Below are 16,727 nucleotides of genomic sequence, written 5' to 3'. Positions count from 1 at the left end.
ATATATATATATATATATATATATATTGGAGAGCAGCATCATTTTTACAAGTTATTTTTAATAATATTGTGCAGGTTAACAACCAAATGAACAATTTTGATGGTGACACAGAAAGCAGCAATAACCATGTCTTCCCAGCAGCACACTTGTCTGCCCTGCTGAAGCTGTTGGCCTTGCTCCGGAAAGAGACAAACACTTTTTCCACCTGCAATCACAGAAATTATATGGGTTTGCTGGGATTTCCATGTGTTTGTAGGAGATGAGTGGTTTTCTCTAAGGAAAAGGTGTTTTGTTAAGGCAGGTGTTGGTGGTGAGACTTGGTGTGAGCTCCTGAGAGCCAGAGCTGAGATGATATGCCACCAGCATGGATCACATACCCTGAAGAAGTGAGTATGGTGCCATGCTCTTTAAATACAAACTTTGAGAAACTGATAGCCAGGCAAAATTATTGACTTTTGACACCAAAAACTCAAGGCAAATTATTACCATCAGCCACCCTTCAGAACATGAAGAGGAGGTTACATACAAGGAGTTCAGCTCATCTTAAGAGTGAACTTTATAAAGATGCCATGTGCCAAGAAGGCGGAAATGAACGGATCAGTGTTTTTAATCTTCTTTTGGCAAGAGAAGCAGAGAATAATGAAAGGATGTGTTCATTTAAAACTCAATGGCATCTTTTTTGTTAGGGAATTTCCTTTTTATTTTAATTTTCATTTCAAGTTGCATTACGATACAAAGGTAGATGCTGGTCCATCGATCTTGGCTCCTCTGTACACCTCAAGCTCTGGCTCTCCTGCATGGTGGTGTGCATCAGGAAGGCTCGGCTTTGGCTTTTTCAAAAATCATGCCTTGATTTTGGCCTTCTGTGGTGACAAATGACTCCAGGTGTTTCAGTTGTCTTCTTGTGTGCTCTTCCAAGATGGTCAGGATAGCCTTCCCATGAACCTCCTCTTCTTTAGGCTCATCCAAAAACATTTCTTCATTCCTTTTAATTCCTCTTCCAACATCATGGCTCAATTCTTTGATTTTTTGTTTGTTTGTTTGTTTTTGCTATAAAGGTCTTCTGATGCTGTTTTCTGTAACTTATACCCTATGCAGTCCTTTTTTTTTTTTTTTTTTCAATCTAGAAGACGTCCAAGACATGGTTTATGTGAAGAATGCCAGAAAGAGCAGAATCAGAAAAAAATGGCTGGGTTTTTTTTCCTTTCCCTCTTGATTGATTAAACTTGAAGGCACCAATGGGAAGCTGGTAGCATCAATAATCACAGAGTGTTGGAGAGGGAGAAGTGCTGCTGCTACCCCCTGATTCCTATTTTTAAAAAGCAGAATGGAAAAGAAAAGGAATTTTTTGCACATTTGACTTTCTGGACAAGTGGTTACGGAGGGCTGTCATGGCAGGCTGCAAAGAGAATCCCACCACCCGTAGAGTTTGTGCTTTAATTTATGATTCTGGTTCGACCTCAAACCCCGTTGCCCATTGGAAAAAAACCCCAACAAGAATATTGTATTTTTCTGTGTGGCTCCCCCATGGGGTGCTTCACCAGGTGCTACCTGGAGCACAGGTAGTCATGGCCACACACAGGGCTGGGTTTGGTCCCCTCACTGCCCCAGTGAAACCCACTGGTGGACAGAGATGCTGTCCACACAGTTCCCAGTGGATAGATAACAGCAAAGATTAAAAAATATGGTTCAAATCAAACTAACAGTGTTAACCCCTTCAAGCTCAGGATTTTGAGGGCAGGGAGGAAAATTTTCAGTACATCTAAATCAGGCAATTGAATTTTAATCCCTGCACTGATCAAATGACTTAAGCCTGTTTTTCTTTCTCTGGGGGCTGGCACGCCCAGGGCACAAGAGCTGGGAAGGAAGCCAGGGAAAGGATTTTGGGTGAGTCTGAGGAAGAGGTTTTATTGAGGCTGGAAAATCTCCCACAAGCTGTCACGGGGGCCTGAGGCTGCTCAACATCATCGGGGGGAAAAAAAGTCCATGGCAATTATAGTTTCTTAATTGACTTTTAACTGACTCAATAGCTGAACAATATTCCCTGGTAGAAATTTCAAAATTTGGAGGAAAAAAGAAATTTTGCCCAAGCAGTTCTTCAGTGACATCCCTACCTCCCTGTCCTGCTCAGTGCAACTCACCTCACTAGGCATACAAGTGCTCCTCATCCATCCCAAGCCATTGCAAATGAGCTCTAAAATAATTTTAGGGCTGAATTTTTGCCCTGAAACAGAGCAGGAGTGAGGGCATGGGAGCTGAAGAGATGCACTGCTGGGAGAACAGACCTTTCCTAACAGGACAACCCCATTCATACCACCCAGGGGGGATCATCTGACAGGGAAACATGCAGGAAAAAGGTACCCATTGATGTATGCACATTTCCCCACTGGACCTGCCAAGCTGTGCTCTCACCAGCCAGTCATGCTGAGCTGTGACCCAGGCTCAGCCGCCACTACCACATGCTCAAACCCAACCAGTGTTACCCTCAGGGTGCTGGCAGGTATGAACAAGCTTGTGGCTAATTTTCAACCAGCAGCAGGATAACGAGCTGTTTCTGTTGCCACCAAAAGCCCAGGAACCCCAGGTCAGCACAGCAGCTCCAGAAGATGCAGCAGGATCCCCTGTCTGCTCGTGTTCCTCATTGCACCCATCATGACTGTGCTTGCATCTGGCAAACACTGACTGTTCCCCTTCTCCACTCTTTTCCTATTTCTCTTTGGGAAAGTTTCTTTTGGAGGGGAAACAGGAATGTGACTGCTTTGGCAAAGATGAGTTTGTAGGGTGACTGATGCCATGTTGAGCAGCCAGGGTGGGGAAACATCTCCCCAGAGAGCAGGAGCTAGCTTTGCTACTTATTTCCAAGGAATTATGCAGCTATACCACTGAGGGAAGCTGGAGCCATCCCACGAAGGCTGGAGAGCTTTGCGTCAGCTTCAGTGAGTGCCAGCTGGGGCTGGGCGCAAGTGGCGGCAGGAGGAAGGGGAGGAAGGCTCCCTGCAAGTGCCTCCCCACTGCTGCTGCACAGGAAGGCACCAGCCCTTTAGGCAGGGCTGCTCTCCATCCCCATGGGGAAACGCTGGTGACCAAAGCAGGGTGTCTGTTTGATATGATGCACGGTGCCATCTCAGGATGGATCCCAAAGTCACCTTAGCTTCAGAAATGCTCATTTTCTTTGCAAAGGCAAAATATTTTCTAGATACTCCACTTGCATTTAAAAAAAAAAAAAGCACTTTCTAATGACTCATCAATCTTTTCTCCCTTTTTGCTTTTACCTTTTCTATCTTTTATTTCTTTTTACTGTCTCAATAGCTGGGGTGGGCACTGCTGCACTGTGCTCTTCCCAGCCACACATACACGCCCCCCCTCAGCAGAGGATACTGGGCCAGTCCAGCCATGGCCACCACCATGACCTGCCCCATGCTCCCACCTCCCAGCCTCTTCCTCCTCACTATCTGCTGGGCTGCGACCCCACAGCAGTGCTGTGGTTCATGCATAGACACGGTGTGCCTGGGGGACAATGCACCCAGTGGGAGAGCAAGAATAAATGGGGTGGTTACACAGCTGCAAAAGCTTGGGCTGCAGGAGATATCGTTGCTGCGGCATGAAAAGACTTTCCATCTCTGGTGTCAGTGAGAAACCCTCTTTGCTTCTATAAAGAGCATCTTCATTGAGCTAGAGGGACTCTGGCAGGTCTCTAAGTCTCTTGACCTGGTGGGACACAGGTGACATGTGGTGTTGACACAGGGAGGGACCAGTGTAAGAGCTGTGTGGTTGCTGAGGGACCAGCTGGTGCCACGGGAAGGGGACCAGGGGAAAGCTCCAGGGATGGCACCACTGACATTTAAAAGCATGTGTCAGAGGGAGCAGTGAGAATTTGAGAGAGAAAGGGCTGAAGGCGAGGAAGCCAGGTGTGTCAGCAGATAACAGCATTGCTGTGGCAGAGCCGTGACAAAGCTGGGTGCAACCCTATGAGGCATCAGAAAAGAGATTTATAGAAGGGGAAGACATAACTGCCATTGCCCAAAGCTGGGGCAGCCCTGTCTGCAGGCAGGGAAGGAAGCAGTATGGCTGCCTGCATCAGGACCAGCCCAGGGAAAGATGGGAAAAATAGCTGGGGGGAAAATGCCCAAAAGCAAGTAATACCTTGGGGATCAGTCGGCAGCCATGGCAAGGACCATGTCATGACCAACCCTGACATTGCTTTTGCAGTGGAGCTGCCATTCCCCAACAGGACAGCTCCATCTCTTGGTCTGAGACCACATGGGGCAGACCCCAGGAGCCCACACGCAGGAAAGGCTCTCCCCCAGCCTGCTGAGATCACATGCTCTCAGACCAATATTTCCTCTCCTCTGCTGAGTCTTTGTCCCGTAGCATCAGATCCCAGCAGCTGCTGCCTGTGAGTTGGATCAAGCGGGGAGTGAGCAGGACCTGAGAAAGCAGGATACAAGTAAGGTTAGAGCAAGCAGGGAGAAAGCAGTGCTAGATCTAGAAGTGGTGAACTCACCAGAAGCATCCCAGTGCCATCCCAGAGAGGAGCAGATGAGAATGAGTGTCTCGTCTCACTGCAGTGCTCCTCCTGGTGAACACTTCAGCATTTCCCAGACAGCATCACACAAGGTGTGGCTCTTGCTGTGGGGGTGGCAGGGGATCCATCCGTGCTAAGCTTGTGCATGCAGCCTGTGTGTGATGGCAATTTTTATTTAGGCTGTCAACCAACAGCACATCTTAGAATCACAGACTCACAGAATGGTTTGGGAGGGACCTTCAAAGATCTCGGGCAGCGACATCTTTCATCAGGTTGCTCAAAGCAACCTTCAACACTTCCAATGGCTGGGCATCCACAGCTTCTCTCACACCACCCTCATTGTAAAATAATGTCTTCCTTATATTTACCCTAGGTCTATTCTCTTTTAGTTTAAAACTGTTGCCCTTTTGTCCTGTCACTACAGGCCGTGGTAAAGTCTCTGTTTTTCTTATAAGCCAACTTTATATATTGAAAGGCCACAATAAGGTTTCCCTAGCACTTTCTCTTCTCAAGGGTCAACAACCCCAACTCTCTCAGCCTTTCTCCATAGCAGAGACATTCCAGCTTTTGGACAATTTTCATGGCGTCTTCTGAACCCATTCTAAGAGGTCTATGTTTGTCTTATACTGGGTACCCCAGAGATGGACACAGTGCTCCAGGTGGGGTTTCAGGAGAGTGGGAGCAGAGGGAGAGCATACCCTCTCTGGACCTGCTGCCCACACTGCTGCTGATGCACCCAGGACATGCCTGGCTTTCTGGGCTGAGAGAGCACATTGCCGGCTCATGTCCAATTTATCACCCTCCAGTAATCCCTTCTTGGCAGGGCTGCTCTCCATCCATCCATCTATCCATCCATCCATCCATCCATCCATCCATCCATCCATCCATCCATCCATCCCCCAGTCTGTATTGACATCCTCTTGCAGGAGTTATGGCCAGCTGCTAACATGTGAGCCAGCAAAAAGTTTTCTACTCATAAAACCATGGACTTGTCCCCATAGCTTAGTGGTGGTGGATGAAGCAGGTTTTATTATTATCCTGTTTGTTTTAATCTTGCCCACGCATAAGGGGTCCTTGTCAGAAGTGATGCTTGAGGTGAGGAAAGCCATATAAGGAAGCTTTTGGCTACTAGTCAGCAGCGAACCATAGATGGTGAGGAAGGGAGAAGTAATGGGGAGAGAAAGGGTGAATGTAGTTTATGAGCAGAAAAAAATAGAAAGGAAAGGATTTGTCTGCAGGCAGTGAATGAACCAGCTTCATACATTGCCAAGAGAGCTCAGCCTGGCTCTTCCAGGACTGCCAAAAGAGCCTGTCTCTGCTGAGCAGCTCGCATTAGTGGTGCAGGCTTTTGGTTGTCCCTCTGGTGCCCTGGCAAGGTGGTGGAAGGTGATTTGGGGTTTAAATGTGATTTAGCTTTCGCTAAAGACCTGCCTTCTTCCATCAAATCCTCCCTCCTGCAAGGTTTAGGGGTCCCCAGGAAGGTCCATGCTCAACCTCACCAAGGATGGCTCTAAATGAGATGGGCAGTAAAGACAAATCGAGCCTTTCCCTTGGTCACCTTCCCCACATGGTGCTGACCAAGCCTGTATAAGCTGCTCCACAGGCATTGGGCAAAGCTGGTGGATGGCAGAGGGATGTTGCAGGGCTCAGTGGGTCCAGCTGAATCCTCCTGCACCCTTTCGCTTGTCCTTCTCTTTCAGAGCGAGCCCGGGATTACCTGCACAAGACCGGACGCTTCATTGTCATCGGTGGCATAGTCTCGCCTGTGCACGACTCCTATGGAAAGACGGTGGGTTGTCCCCATTTTCCCTTTCTGCTTCCTACATGAGATAGTATCTCAGAAGCCAAGGGCAAGCACTGGGTAGTGCTGCCTGCACCTGTGGTCCTTTCATGGACCTCCTCTGCCAAGGGCAGCTCCTGACCATGGGAAAGTCTCTGAGAGGAGGGAGAGGATGAAACCACTCTCTCTTTAGACAAAAACTGCAGTGAGACCCTACAACCAGCTGAAGTACTAGATAGCAAAGAGAAACATTCTCACCCAAAACAGTGGTGGTCATCTTGTTGGGTTGGGGTTTTTTTGTTTGAATGATTTCAAAGCCATTTTATTGTGGGGACAGCAATGATGCAAACAGACCTTTAAAAAGCACTTCCTGGGGCTGGGCAGAAATCCAAATTAGGAGAGGAGAGAGTTTTGTCCTTTCCTGAAAAATGGAGAAATTTCATCAAAAAAACACCATTCCTGCATCTGGTCCCACTGCAGTGCAGGGCTGAGAGTGGTGGTGCTGAGCAAATCTCACCGACCAGTATGTAACCAGGGCTGAAGCAAGGCAGGGACTCCCCTCCAGCAAACAGGACCTTAAATAATTTTTTGTGGGCAGGAACAAGTCCTTCTGGCCTGTCTTATCTGAGCAATCCTGATGCTCTGCTGTGGGAAGGTTTGCAAGCTCAAGGTGGCCAGAGCATGACGCTTTCCTCCTGTAACCATTCCTCCATCCCTCTCTCTTGCAGGGTCTGGTCTCAAGCCGGCACCGCCTGACCATGTGCCAACTGGCTGTCCAGTCATCTGACTGGATCAGGTAAGTGGCAGAGCCCACACCTGCCGTGGCATCAGCAGCCCCTGCCCCTTCCCCAGCATTGTGATGGCAAAGTCCTGCATGCAAAGTGAAGATGCCACCAGCTGCTAGAGCTCCAGTATGGACTTTCTCCTCTCCCAGCCAAAGCTTGGTTAAAAACAGAGGCCTTCCTCCCCTAGTCCAGCAGAGAACTGATGAGGAGTGTTACACCATCCGTCAAGGGAGCCCTTTGGCTTCAGGGGATCTTGCAAGCCCCTGCTGAGTCTGTGGTGTTTGAGTGAGGCCCAAAGTCACCCAGTACACACCCAGACTTTTGCCATGACACCTTCCCTTTCTACACCTGCAGCACCAGCCCACAGACTCTCCCCTTCCCAGCATTGCCATATGGCATCTGGTTGCTGAGATGGGACAAGAAATATCTCTGGGGTGCTCTCAGGAAACAAGCTTGTCACACATGTAGTTACCTTCAAGCCAATGAAAGCCAGTTAACTGGGTACTGAGAGTGGAAAGGTGTCCAGGCACACATTCAGGTCCGCAGAGCTATTAGGGAGAGATGGATGGAAGGGATGGAGGAAGGATATGGTCCATGGTGGAGCAGGGGGACCAAAGGTGGCTGCTTATGGCACTCTTGGCTGGCCCTGTGAAGAGGAGGTAGCATGGCCAGGAGGTTCAGGCAGTGGCTGTTGGCCAACACTGTTGCTTTGTGTGCTCCCCACAGGGTGGACCCTTGGGAGTGCTACCAGGACACCTGGCAGACCACTTGCAGCGTGCTGGAGCACCACCGTGACCTGATGAAGGTGAGGCAGCCCCAGCACCATGGGTGCACCCAGGGTGAGGGTGTGGGGACAGCACAGGTGTGGGATTGCTCTTGCATCAGCACATGGGCATCAACAACCAAAATATGACTGGGACAGACACAGAGAAGGCTTGCAGGAATGTGCCTGAAAACCTGACCTGGAAGAGGTGTGGGATACTTTGTCACAGCCACTTTGAGTTCTTTGCCCTGATGGTGATGGCAAATTGAGCCCTCCAGCTGGAGCCAGCAGCCATTCCAGCCCCACGCACACCAGGAGGGGAGCAGAGGTGAAGACAGAGAGAAGGCAGGGGTGGGCATATGCCAAAACATTAATGCCAACTGCTTGCTCCACCCTGAGGGGAAGAAGAGGTGGAATGGAAGAGCATCCCCACTCACCAGCTAAGCTGTATGAACCCAACAGAGCAACTCAGTGGGAAAATTCTGCATCTGGGAAGTCCCTGGGGAGCACAAAACCCAGGAGGAAAAGTCCCTCCAAAGCCCAGGCAGGCCTGAGAACCAAGGAGGAAGGTGACTGCCCTTGGGTGACTGCAGTGATGGGGAGAGCAGGGCTTCTGTCAACACTGGGTTATAGTGAGCAAACCAGGGATGGGAAATGGATGAAACAGCATCATACAAACTCAGAGGCAGCCCTGACAGGAGGCACAGAAGTAGAATTAACCAGCCCAGCAGGATATCCAGTGCATTTAGGGACTGTGGTGTTGAAAACAGGGAGCCATTGGGGATGCCTTCCTTCTCCCGCAGGGACCAGTGGAGGAGAAGAGGGCATGTTTGTGCCCAGGGTAATGAGTAAGCTTCTGGCTTTGCACCATTGATACATCAGCTGCTGTATTTTTATTTATCCATCAGAAATTATGGGCACCTCCAAGGAATGGGGGCAATGCCTGCCTGCAGGCAGCATGGCTGCAGCAGAAAGTTAGCCCACCATCCCCAGCCTTAATCACGAGTCATTATCCACAGGGTCCTGCTGGCCCCAGGCCCACCTGCTGAGGTCAGGTGGAGTGGGGATCCTAAAGTGAGCTTGGACATACCTATCACTAAAGACAGCCTGGGGTGCAGAGGCTTGGTATGGGGGTCATAAAGGTTTTGGGAGGTAATGGGGGTGAAGTCACTGTTCCAGCTACATCTCACCCTCATTGCAGAGAGTGACTGGCTGCATCCTCTCCAACGTCAACACACCCTCCATCACCCCTGTGATTGGCCAGCCCCAGAATGAGTCATCGCAGACCATCTACCAGAACAACAACAATGTCTCCAACAAGCCCACTGCAGGTAGGTAACAGCGGGTGAAGGAGGGGGATGACCACCACCCCCCTCACCTCCCTGTCAGAGCTGCCAAGCATTAGGAACAGTGCTCCATTCTCTTATTTTTGGGTCAGGTCACTCATGAGGCTCCATACACCAAACCTAGGGTTGGGTGGAGATGTGATGGAGGAGTTAGTTAACATCTAGCACAGCAAGGGTAGCTAAGAACAGCTTAATATGGCTTGGAATCTCACTAGACTTCAGCTGGATGATGTCCAGCAGTGAGATCAGCTAAGAAAGTCTACCTGGTACCCATGGGGTGCATGCAGGGGATGAACTGGCAGGAGAGGGGATGTGGCTGGATCTACCACAAGCCAGCAGGTTGTGGGACATGGAGGTATTAGCTGAGAAAAAGAGGGGGCATTACTTAAATCCCATAAAAATGAACATCTTGTGATTTTTTTTAGTGATTTTAACTGTCCAGCTGGTACCTTCAGGGCACAGCATAGCATTCTTGGGAGTTAAGACCACAAAAGGAGGTGGTGAGGAGATACTGAGAGCAGTTCCCACACCCATGTGCAGGACCAGGGTGGCCAAAGCACCTGTTGCGGGTTGGTTGCACAGCCTCTCTCCCATTAATTTTCCTTCTTCACCTTTAGCAAAGATCCTGGGGAAGGTGGGAGAAAGCCTGAGCCGGATTTGCTGTGTCCGCCCACCCATGGAGCGCTTCACGTTTGTGGGTACGTAGAGGAAAGGTCCAGCATCACCTCTGCTTTAGCTCCAGCCCTCAGCCTTCCTCCCAGCCCCCTCTTCTCAGTGAGCTACCAACACCTCTCTCTTGCTTCCCTTTCCTAGATGAAAATGCCAACTTGGGGACAGTGATGAGATACGAGGAGATCGGTGAGTATGTAGCCCCACTCCATGTCACTTTGGCTCCTCTGGGCTAGCACTACATAGCTTGGGAGAAGATCTGGTGGCAAGTGAAGGATGTTGAATCATCTCACCCCAATGCCAGTTAACTGGGCTCAGGGGTGAAACAGGAGCAGTGCTAAACTGGCCTGAACCCAGTTCATTGGCAGACAAGCAGCCTGAAATGAGGGAGCAGGTAATGGGGACCTGGTTCCCAGCACTGGCACAGACCTGCCTAGCGCATCATGCCTTGAAAGTCACCCCAAGTGCTGTCAAACTTGCCCCCGCCATGGTGGTATCACCCACATCCTTGTATCACCTGCAGCCCTGCAGAGCTTTGCATATGGCAGCAGGAGGGCTTTCAGCTGCCCAACCAGACACAGTGCCTGTTTCTCTAAAGCCCCTTAGGGGTTTTAGACCTACAGGGCTGCTATGCACTTGGCACCACCGTACATCACCAAGGGCTCTGCATAGGGAGCTTGCTGGTGGTTTTGAGACCATTTCATGGGCTAGCTCACACACAGCCTGGCACAACACACATCCAAGCACCGGCACCATGCAGAGCACAAAGGCTTTGGCCACCTGCAAAGTGCCAACCAGGGAGGCACCTACCTATGCAGCTGCCTCTTCCCACCCCTCCAGGTGGGTTTATGGCTTTCCTCTGGTGGTTGTGCAACTAAATTCATCTTTACAGGCCTGTCAGAGCAGAAAGCTTTTTCCCACATCACAACTTCCTTGCTGAGCAGTAAAGTCAAGCTGTCAGCAAGCACCAAACCAGGCCTGGGGAGAGAGAGGGTGGACACAGAAATCCTCCAAGATGAGGAAGAAAAACTTCTGGTGCTTCAACATCAGCTTTGCTAAAGCAAACACAGCCATGCCCAGGGCTCTGAGATCTCCCTATTGCCCCATGGCTAGAGACTCTGCATCACATCATGAAGTGATTGTGGGTGCCTATAGTGAAGACAAATTACTCCCTTCCCCGGGCATACCCCACCTCCAGGGCTGGACCTAGTTGAACAGCATGTAGCAATGCTGACAACCCATCAGCACAAGAGAGGAGCTAAAATAAATTAGGTCGAGGGTATTTGATGCTTGGCACCAGTAGGGATGTGAGAAGGACCACGGGATCTTTAGCAGGACCTGTTTTGGAAGGGAAGGTGTGTGCAGTAGAGGATCCCCCCACGCAGTACAATGGGATGGCAGGGTGGGGGCAGTGCATGCTCAGTCCCATTTGCTCCCACCTCTGACTTTCTTTTCTTCAGAGCTTCGCATTTTACTGCTCTGTGGCAGTGACCTGCTGGAGTCCTTCTGCATCCCCGGTCTCTGGAACGAGGCAGACGTGAGTCACCACTGCTGGGTACCTCTCTGTGCTCCTCTTCCCCAGGGTCCTCTCCTCCTCCTCTGCTTCCCACATCCAGCACTCCTGGGAGTCGCTCAGGTCCCTTGGGATGGCAGGAGCTGTGCCCACCATCCCCACTGCCCCCTCCATCCCAACCCTGACTCTCACCTCCCCTACACACAGACAGCCTGAGGGACAGGGTCTTCTGCTCCAGAGTCACCAACCCTACCCAGCCTCCCCTTCCACAGAACCAAGCCCAACTTCCACTCACCGTTTACACAGAGACACCACACAGGGTGCAGGGTAAGCCCATCCCAAAGAATCGCCAAAGGCTGTGCTCCCACTCCTCATCCCTTGGAAGAAGCCAGCATCAAGTAGATGCCAGTCCCAACAGAGTGAGGTGTGGAGGTAGGAAATAAGATATTTACAAAAGTTAGCCAGATGTTAGAAATTAAACACATTTACAGCCAAATCAACAGCTTTCACTTAATAAAAGGCTTTTCCTGCAATGTAAGGTACCCAAGTATCCATCTTTATAAAGATCAAGAAGTAAAACCATCTTGGCCCATGAGCCAGATGATGCCTTAACACCAGCTCACAGCTGACACAAGCCCATCTCAGGACCTTCACTGCCACAACTCAAATGGATGAAATCCACTGCCCACCTCTCTGTAACACCCCCCACACACACACCCAGTTAGTGAAGGACTGCAGCAGGACACCTGGCACCCTGGACACTGTGGTCCCTGTCTGAAGAAGCCATATTTTCACAGGAGGATGCCAGCCCTAGAGAGGGGGTGGGTTGCCCACCCACATGCTGTTTCCAGCAGGCAGAACAGTGCTGGCTATGGGACCTCACCTGGCTCCTCGTTGAAATTGGGTGGTCAACACAAACCACCCTCTCCTTGAGCTTCTCAACCATTTTTAAATCAGTTACTACATCTTCAGTCCTAATTTTTAAAAAACAGTTAGCTGGCAGAAAGCAGCAAAATCTGAGGCAAGTCTTGGAGCCCAGCACAAAGGATGCAAAAAATTGGGTACCAAAGCACAGGCAGAGATGGCACCAATATGACCTCATGGGCTCCTACGGCCTGAATTTGCCAACCCAGAAGTCTTTTGGATGAGCCTGGTTTGTCTCACCCAAGATGTGAGAGCAGTGGAAGCTGTCCCCATGCAGTGGATAACATGGCATTGGCACCAGCCTTGACACAAACAGCCTTGGAACAACAATCCCACAAGACCTCTGTCAGGACCAATATGTTCATCCTGCTCATAAAGCCTTCCAGTGAGGCAGAGGTCACATCCCCCTTGAGCAACCTCTTCTGCTGCCACCCTCCTTCTACTATGATAAGTCTTCCCTAAAGCCTAATCTCAATGTCTAGTAATAGGATTTAACCCTGTGCCTATTTTATCCACTGCAGACCACTCACCACGCCTTGATAATTCTGTTTCTGCCGAAGGCTGTTGAGATAGCCTCAAATTCACCTTCTATCTCCATCCAGACCATGGCCCAGCTTTCATGGTGACACGGAGTTGGCAGACGGGCAGGTTTTGCATGGGGCAGTTATAAAGCTCTCCCCACTTTGGGTTGCTCCTAGATGGAGGTGATTGTTGGGGAGTTTGGAATCGTAGTGGTGCCTCGGGATGGAGCAGACCCTGACCGGATCATGAACCACTCCTCCATACTCCGCAAGTACAAAGTAAGTGGATGCATGCGTGGCTGGGGAAGGCTGCGAGAGGACCCGCAGCCACCCTTTACCCAGGTGAGCTCTTCTGCCACAGAGCACAAAACATCTCAAGGGCAAATGCTTTCAAGTGCTAGGTGGGATGAGAAATGGGGCCACCATGCAGCAGCCCCTGAGGCCAGTGGGTTGGGGGGGACTGGTGGAATAGACACCCACTTTTAGGCTATCCCATCACTCCTCTCTTCCTCCTTCCCCTGCAGAACAACATCCTGGTGGTGAAGGATGACTCAAACCACCCCATGTCCATCGTCAGCTCCACCAAAAGCAGGTGGGTGATGCAGGGAAACTCCCACTACAGAGTGGGGAGAGGGGTGGCCCCAGCCAGCCCCTCCATTTGCAGGGACACCTGACCCACCCAGGTAGGCTCTGACCCCTTTCTCTCCCCCCACACCCCTAGACTGGCCCTGCAGCATGGGGATGGACACGTCGTGGATTACCTCTGCCAGCCCGTCATCGACTACATCCTCAAGAGCCAGCTCTACATCAATGCCTCCGGCTAAGTGCCAGAGGTCGTGCAGCAAGACAGTCCTCGTGTCCCACCTGCCTACAGCTCTCCATCACTCTTTTATCTCTCTCTCAGTCCGTGTCTCCATCTTTCTCCTCATCCCATGGCCTCCTGCCCGTGTCTGCCTCTCACCCCCGGCGCCAACGCTCCATTGTGCAGCAATGTCCAGGGAACCGCAGCACGGCCCCAAAGGGAATGGTTTGGTCTCTTTTTTTGGGGAACCACCCTCCCCCTCATATGTATGGAGGGAGGGGGGACCAGTAAAAGAGCGATGTGCTTGGTGTGGTTGAGGGGAAGTGGCTCCAGCACCCCCCTCCCAGCATGTCACTGGGAAGTGGTCGTCCCCCCCCCGGTCTGTCCTCCCAGCATGCTCAGAGCAGGGGCTTCCTCTTCTGCATCATCTTACAGTACTTATGCTCAATAAATCTAGGTGGACTTCTTTTTCTTAAATAGTTTTAGTATGAGCCTGTTGGGCCTCTCAACACAATGACCAAATGAATCCTGGTTGGCAGAGGCCAGTTGTAACCAAATGGTTCAGTGCCCCGCTGCAGGTCAACCTCCTCAGGCCAGCAGTAGGACAATGCAGCTAACAAAATCCTCCTCCTGGCTCTGAAAAATCACGGAGAGGGCATTACTGAAGGGCAGCAGATGCCTTGGCAAGCACTGCTGTCAAAGCATTAGGGGGGATGTCACATCTTGCTTTTTCTCAGCTGCTAGTGAACCCAAGCCACCCCCTAGGCAAGTGGAGTTGGAGGCAGTGTGGGAGGGGGCCCACAGCACCCAGAAAGGGATCTGTCATTTATGAAGCCAAGAAACAAGAGAGGAAGAAGTAGGTGGTGACCCAAGCCTCTGGTGAGAATTTGCCCCAAACCTGGCTGAGCTTTGTGGGGGCTGGGTCCATCCCCATCCTCTAGCCTCCAGATCTCCATTTCTGTCTGTAAACTTCCCCCTTCTCCCTCCACTCCTACCCCCTTCCTCTCCTTGAAGAGTTTATTAAATGCATGATGCTTTTCCCCTCCCAAACTGGCTGTGGCTACTTTGCACATCCCTTGGGACATGCCAGGTTCCTGCTCTCCTGCCTGTGACATGACCCTGGATGCCAGGGATGGAGCCTAGTGGAGATGCTCACATTAAAAGCAGGTCAGGCAACATGGAGCAAAAGAAAATTAAGTCCTGAAGAGAGCACAGTTGCTGAAGCAGGTCATTGTCCTACTGAGCACCCTTAGGGTGCAAGGACCCTGCACAGCCCCTGGGAAAGGTCACAGCCACAAGGAGGAAGGTACAGTCCTGCTTTACTCCTCACCTTTTCCTCTGTCTAACCTTGTATTGCCTTGGGTATAGCCCTGCTGCCTATAGCTCCTGGACATCTGGCCACCCCCCACAAATCTGGGCTAACTAGGCTCAGGTTAGCCCCACCACCACCCTCTCCCAAAGCACGACCATTGCCCATGCTGGCTTTGTGACTTTCCTAGGGCAGTGCTATGACTAGCTGCTGGTCCCCAGCAAGGGACAGAGTTGTGCTGAGACACCTGAAGGCTGAGAGTCCTCCAGGGTGTTTCGGGAAAAGATCTGAAATTACTCTTTTTTTTTTTTTTTTTTTTTTTTTTTTTTTTTTTTTTCTTGAACGTCTGCAAAGGGTCACACACATGCTGCTCTCATGGAAGCTCCAAAGATGAGACATTGCACTAAATTTGGTGACCCGAGGAGTGCTGCTGGTGTGTCTATAACAGCAAGCAGTTTTGGACAAACAAGGTAGCCTGCAGCCACAGGCTCCTTGCAGTGGGCAGGGTTTTATGAGCAGTACCTAACAACTTCTCAAGGAGGGCACAGCCCTTCCCAGAAGGGAAAGCAATAGTCAGAAGTGATGTGACTTGCCCAAAGGCCAGAAGAGGTCTGTCTTTCCTTACCAGGGATTTCCCTCTGCATGGAGAGGCTTGTTCAGGACCTGTCATAAATTCAGCAGCTGAACCCCTCCCTCAGAACCAGCTCTGACACCTCCAGGTGGTTGTACACATATTCTGTGAGGTGAGGAGATACAGAGGTGCCAAAGCAGAGAGGGTGGCAAGAGGGTGTGGGACTCAGAGTGCAGGGATGTTTCTTCTCCAGGGAAGTTTTCAGCCAATTCAAGCTGCTCATCAACACCCTACTGAGCTTCCTTAGCTAACATGCTGCACAGGTGCCTGTGCAGGGACATCTCATCCATGAGACACCCAACATATGTAAACCAGGAGCTACACTCGTCTCCACTTGTTGTTCTCACATGTTCAGTTTTTCAGTCTCTCCTCCCTCTCCACCCCAACACAGAAGTTATTTCAGACAACAGCCTCCTCTCCTTGCCAGATATCACCCATGTTTCTTAGCTCCAAGCTGGAGGAGAAAAAGCAATGGTAGCAACGAGCCTCCAAAACACACACACACAGGGATTTTAACCTCCTGGGGGAACGGTGCTTCTTTGAAGGGAGAGGAAGGACAGTGGGTTTTAACTGAGGAAAAGACACAGGGAAATAAAACAAAGGAGATGGAGAAGGATGGCAGGCGGCGTGTCCAAGAGCTATCTCAGAACCTCCCTCCCTCCCTCAGGTACACAAGATGGGACACAGGGCATCCCATTACAGTTAGGATGGCATGCCTTAGAGATGTAGCGTTGTGGTACGGATGATGAGTATATTCTGTCTTATTAGTCTTACCTGCACCTTTGTGTATCTGCTCAGTAAAACTCACAGTATGGGGTGGTGGGATGGGGGGGTTGTAACAGGTTGTTCAGTTCTGGGACTGGTTTGGAAAATGTCTTTGAGTGGGTATGGAAAAAAAAAAAAAAATCCTTGAAGATCCATATGACCTCCAGAGAGGTGAGGACTGGGGTTTCCAGGGTGCAAGGGAGGGGTGGGAAGGAGCTCATGGGTTTTGGTCTTTGAACCTCCACTTTTAAACAGTGCAATTTGTTGAAAAATAAATTAACTTCAAACACCTTTTGGAAAACAAAACACAAAAAAGCGCGGGGGAGGGAAAGGGGTTGAAGTTGCCATGCCACCAATTTCACCTTTGTCAAAAGTTTTGGAGCCTATTTTTTTT

General features: G+C 50.5%; 1 protein-coding gene across 1 annotated transcript; it reads left to right on the top strand.

Annotated features, from left to right (window-relative positions):
• Window positions 1–6,184: 6,184 nt before the first annotated feature.
• On the top strand, window positions 6,185–16,641 carry NMNAT2 (nicotinamide nucleotide adenylyltransferase 2). The gene is made up of 10 exons (XM_026854285.1): window positions 6,185–6,314; window positions 7,034–7,101; window positions 7,817–7,895; window positions 9,055–9,184; window positions 9,817–9,897; window positions 10,013–10,057; window positions 11,329–11,405; window positions 13,004–13,105; window positions 13,351–13,418; window positions 13,548–16,641. The coding sequence occupies exons 2-10, from the start codon at window positions 7,064–7,066 to the stop codon at window positions 13,648–13,650; spliced, it is 723 nt and encodes a 240-aa protein (XP_026710086.1). The 5' UTR covers window positions 6,185–6,314; window positions 7,034–7,063; the 3' UTR covers window positions 13,651–16,641.
• Window positions 16,642–16,727: the final 86 nt, after the last annotated feature.

The sequence above is a fragment of the Athene cunicularia genome (assembly GCF_003259725.1).
Source record: "Athene cunicularia isolate RWA chromosome 8 unlocalized genomic scaffold, athCun1 chr8_part1, whole genome shotgun sequence".
NCBI classification, from domain to species: domain Eukaryota; kingdom Metazoa; phylum Chordata; class Aves; order Strigiformes; family Strigidae; genus Athene; species Athene cunicularia.
Note: the sequence above shows the minus strand (reverse complement) of the source record. Positions and strands in the feature narration are given on the sequence as shown.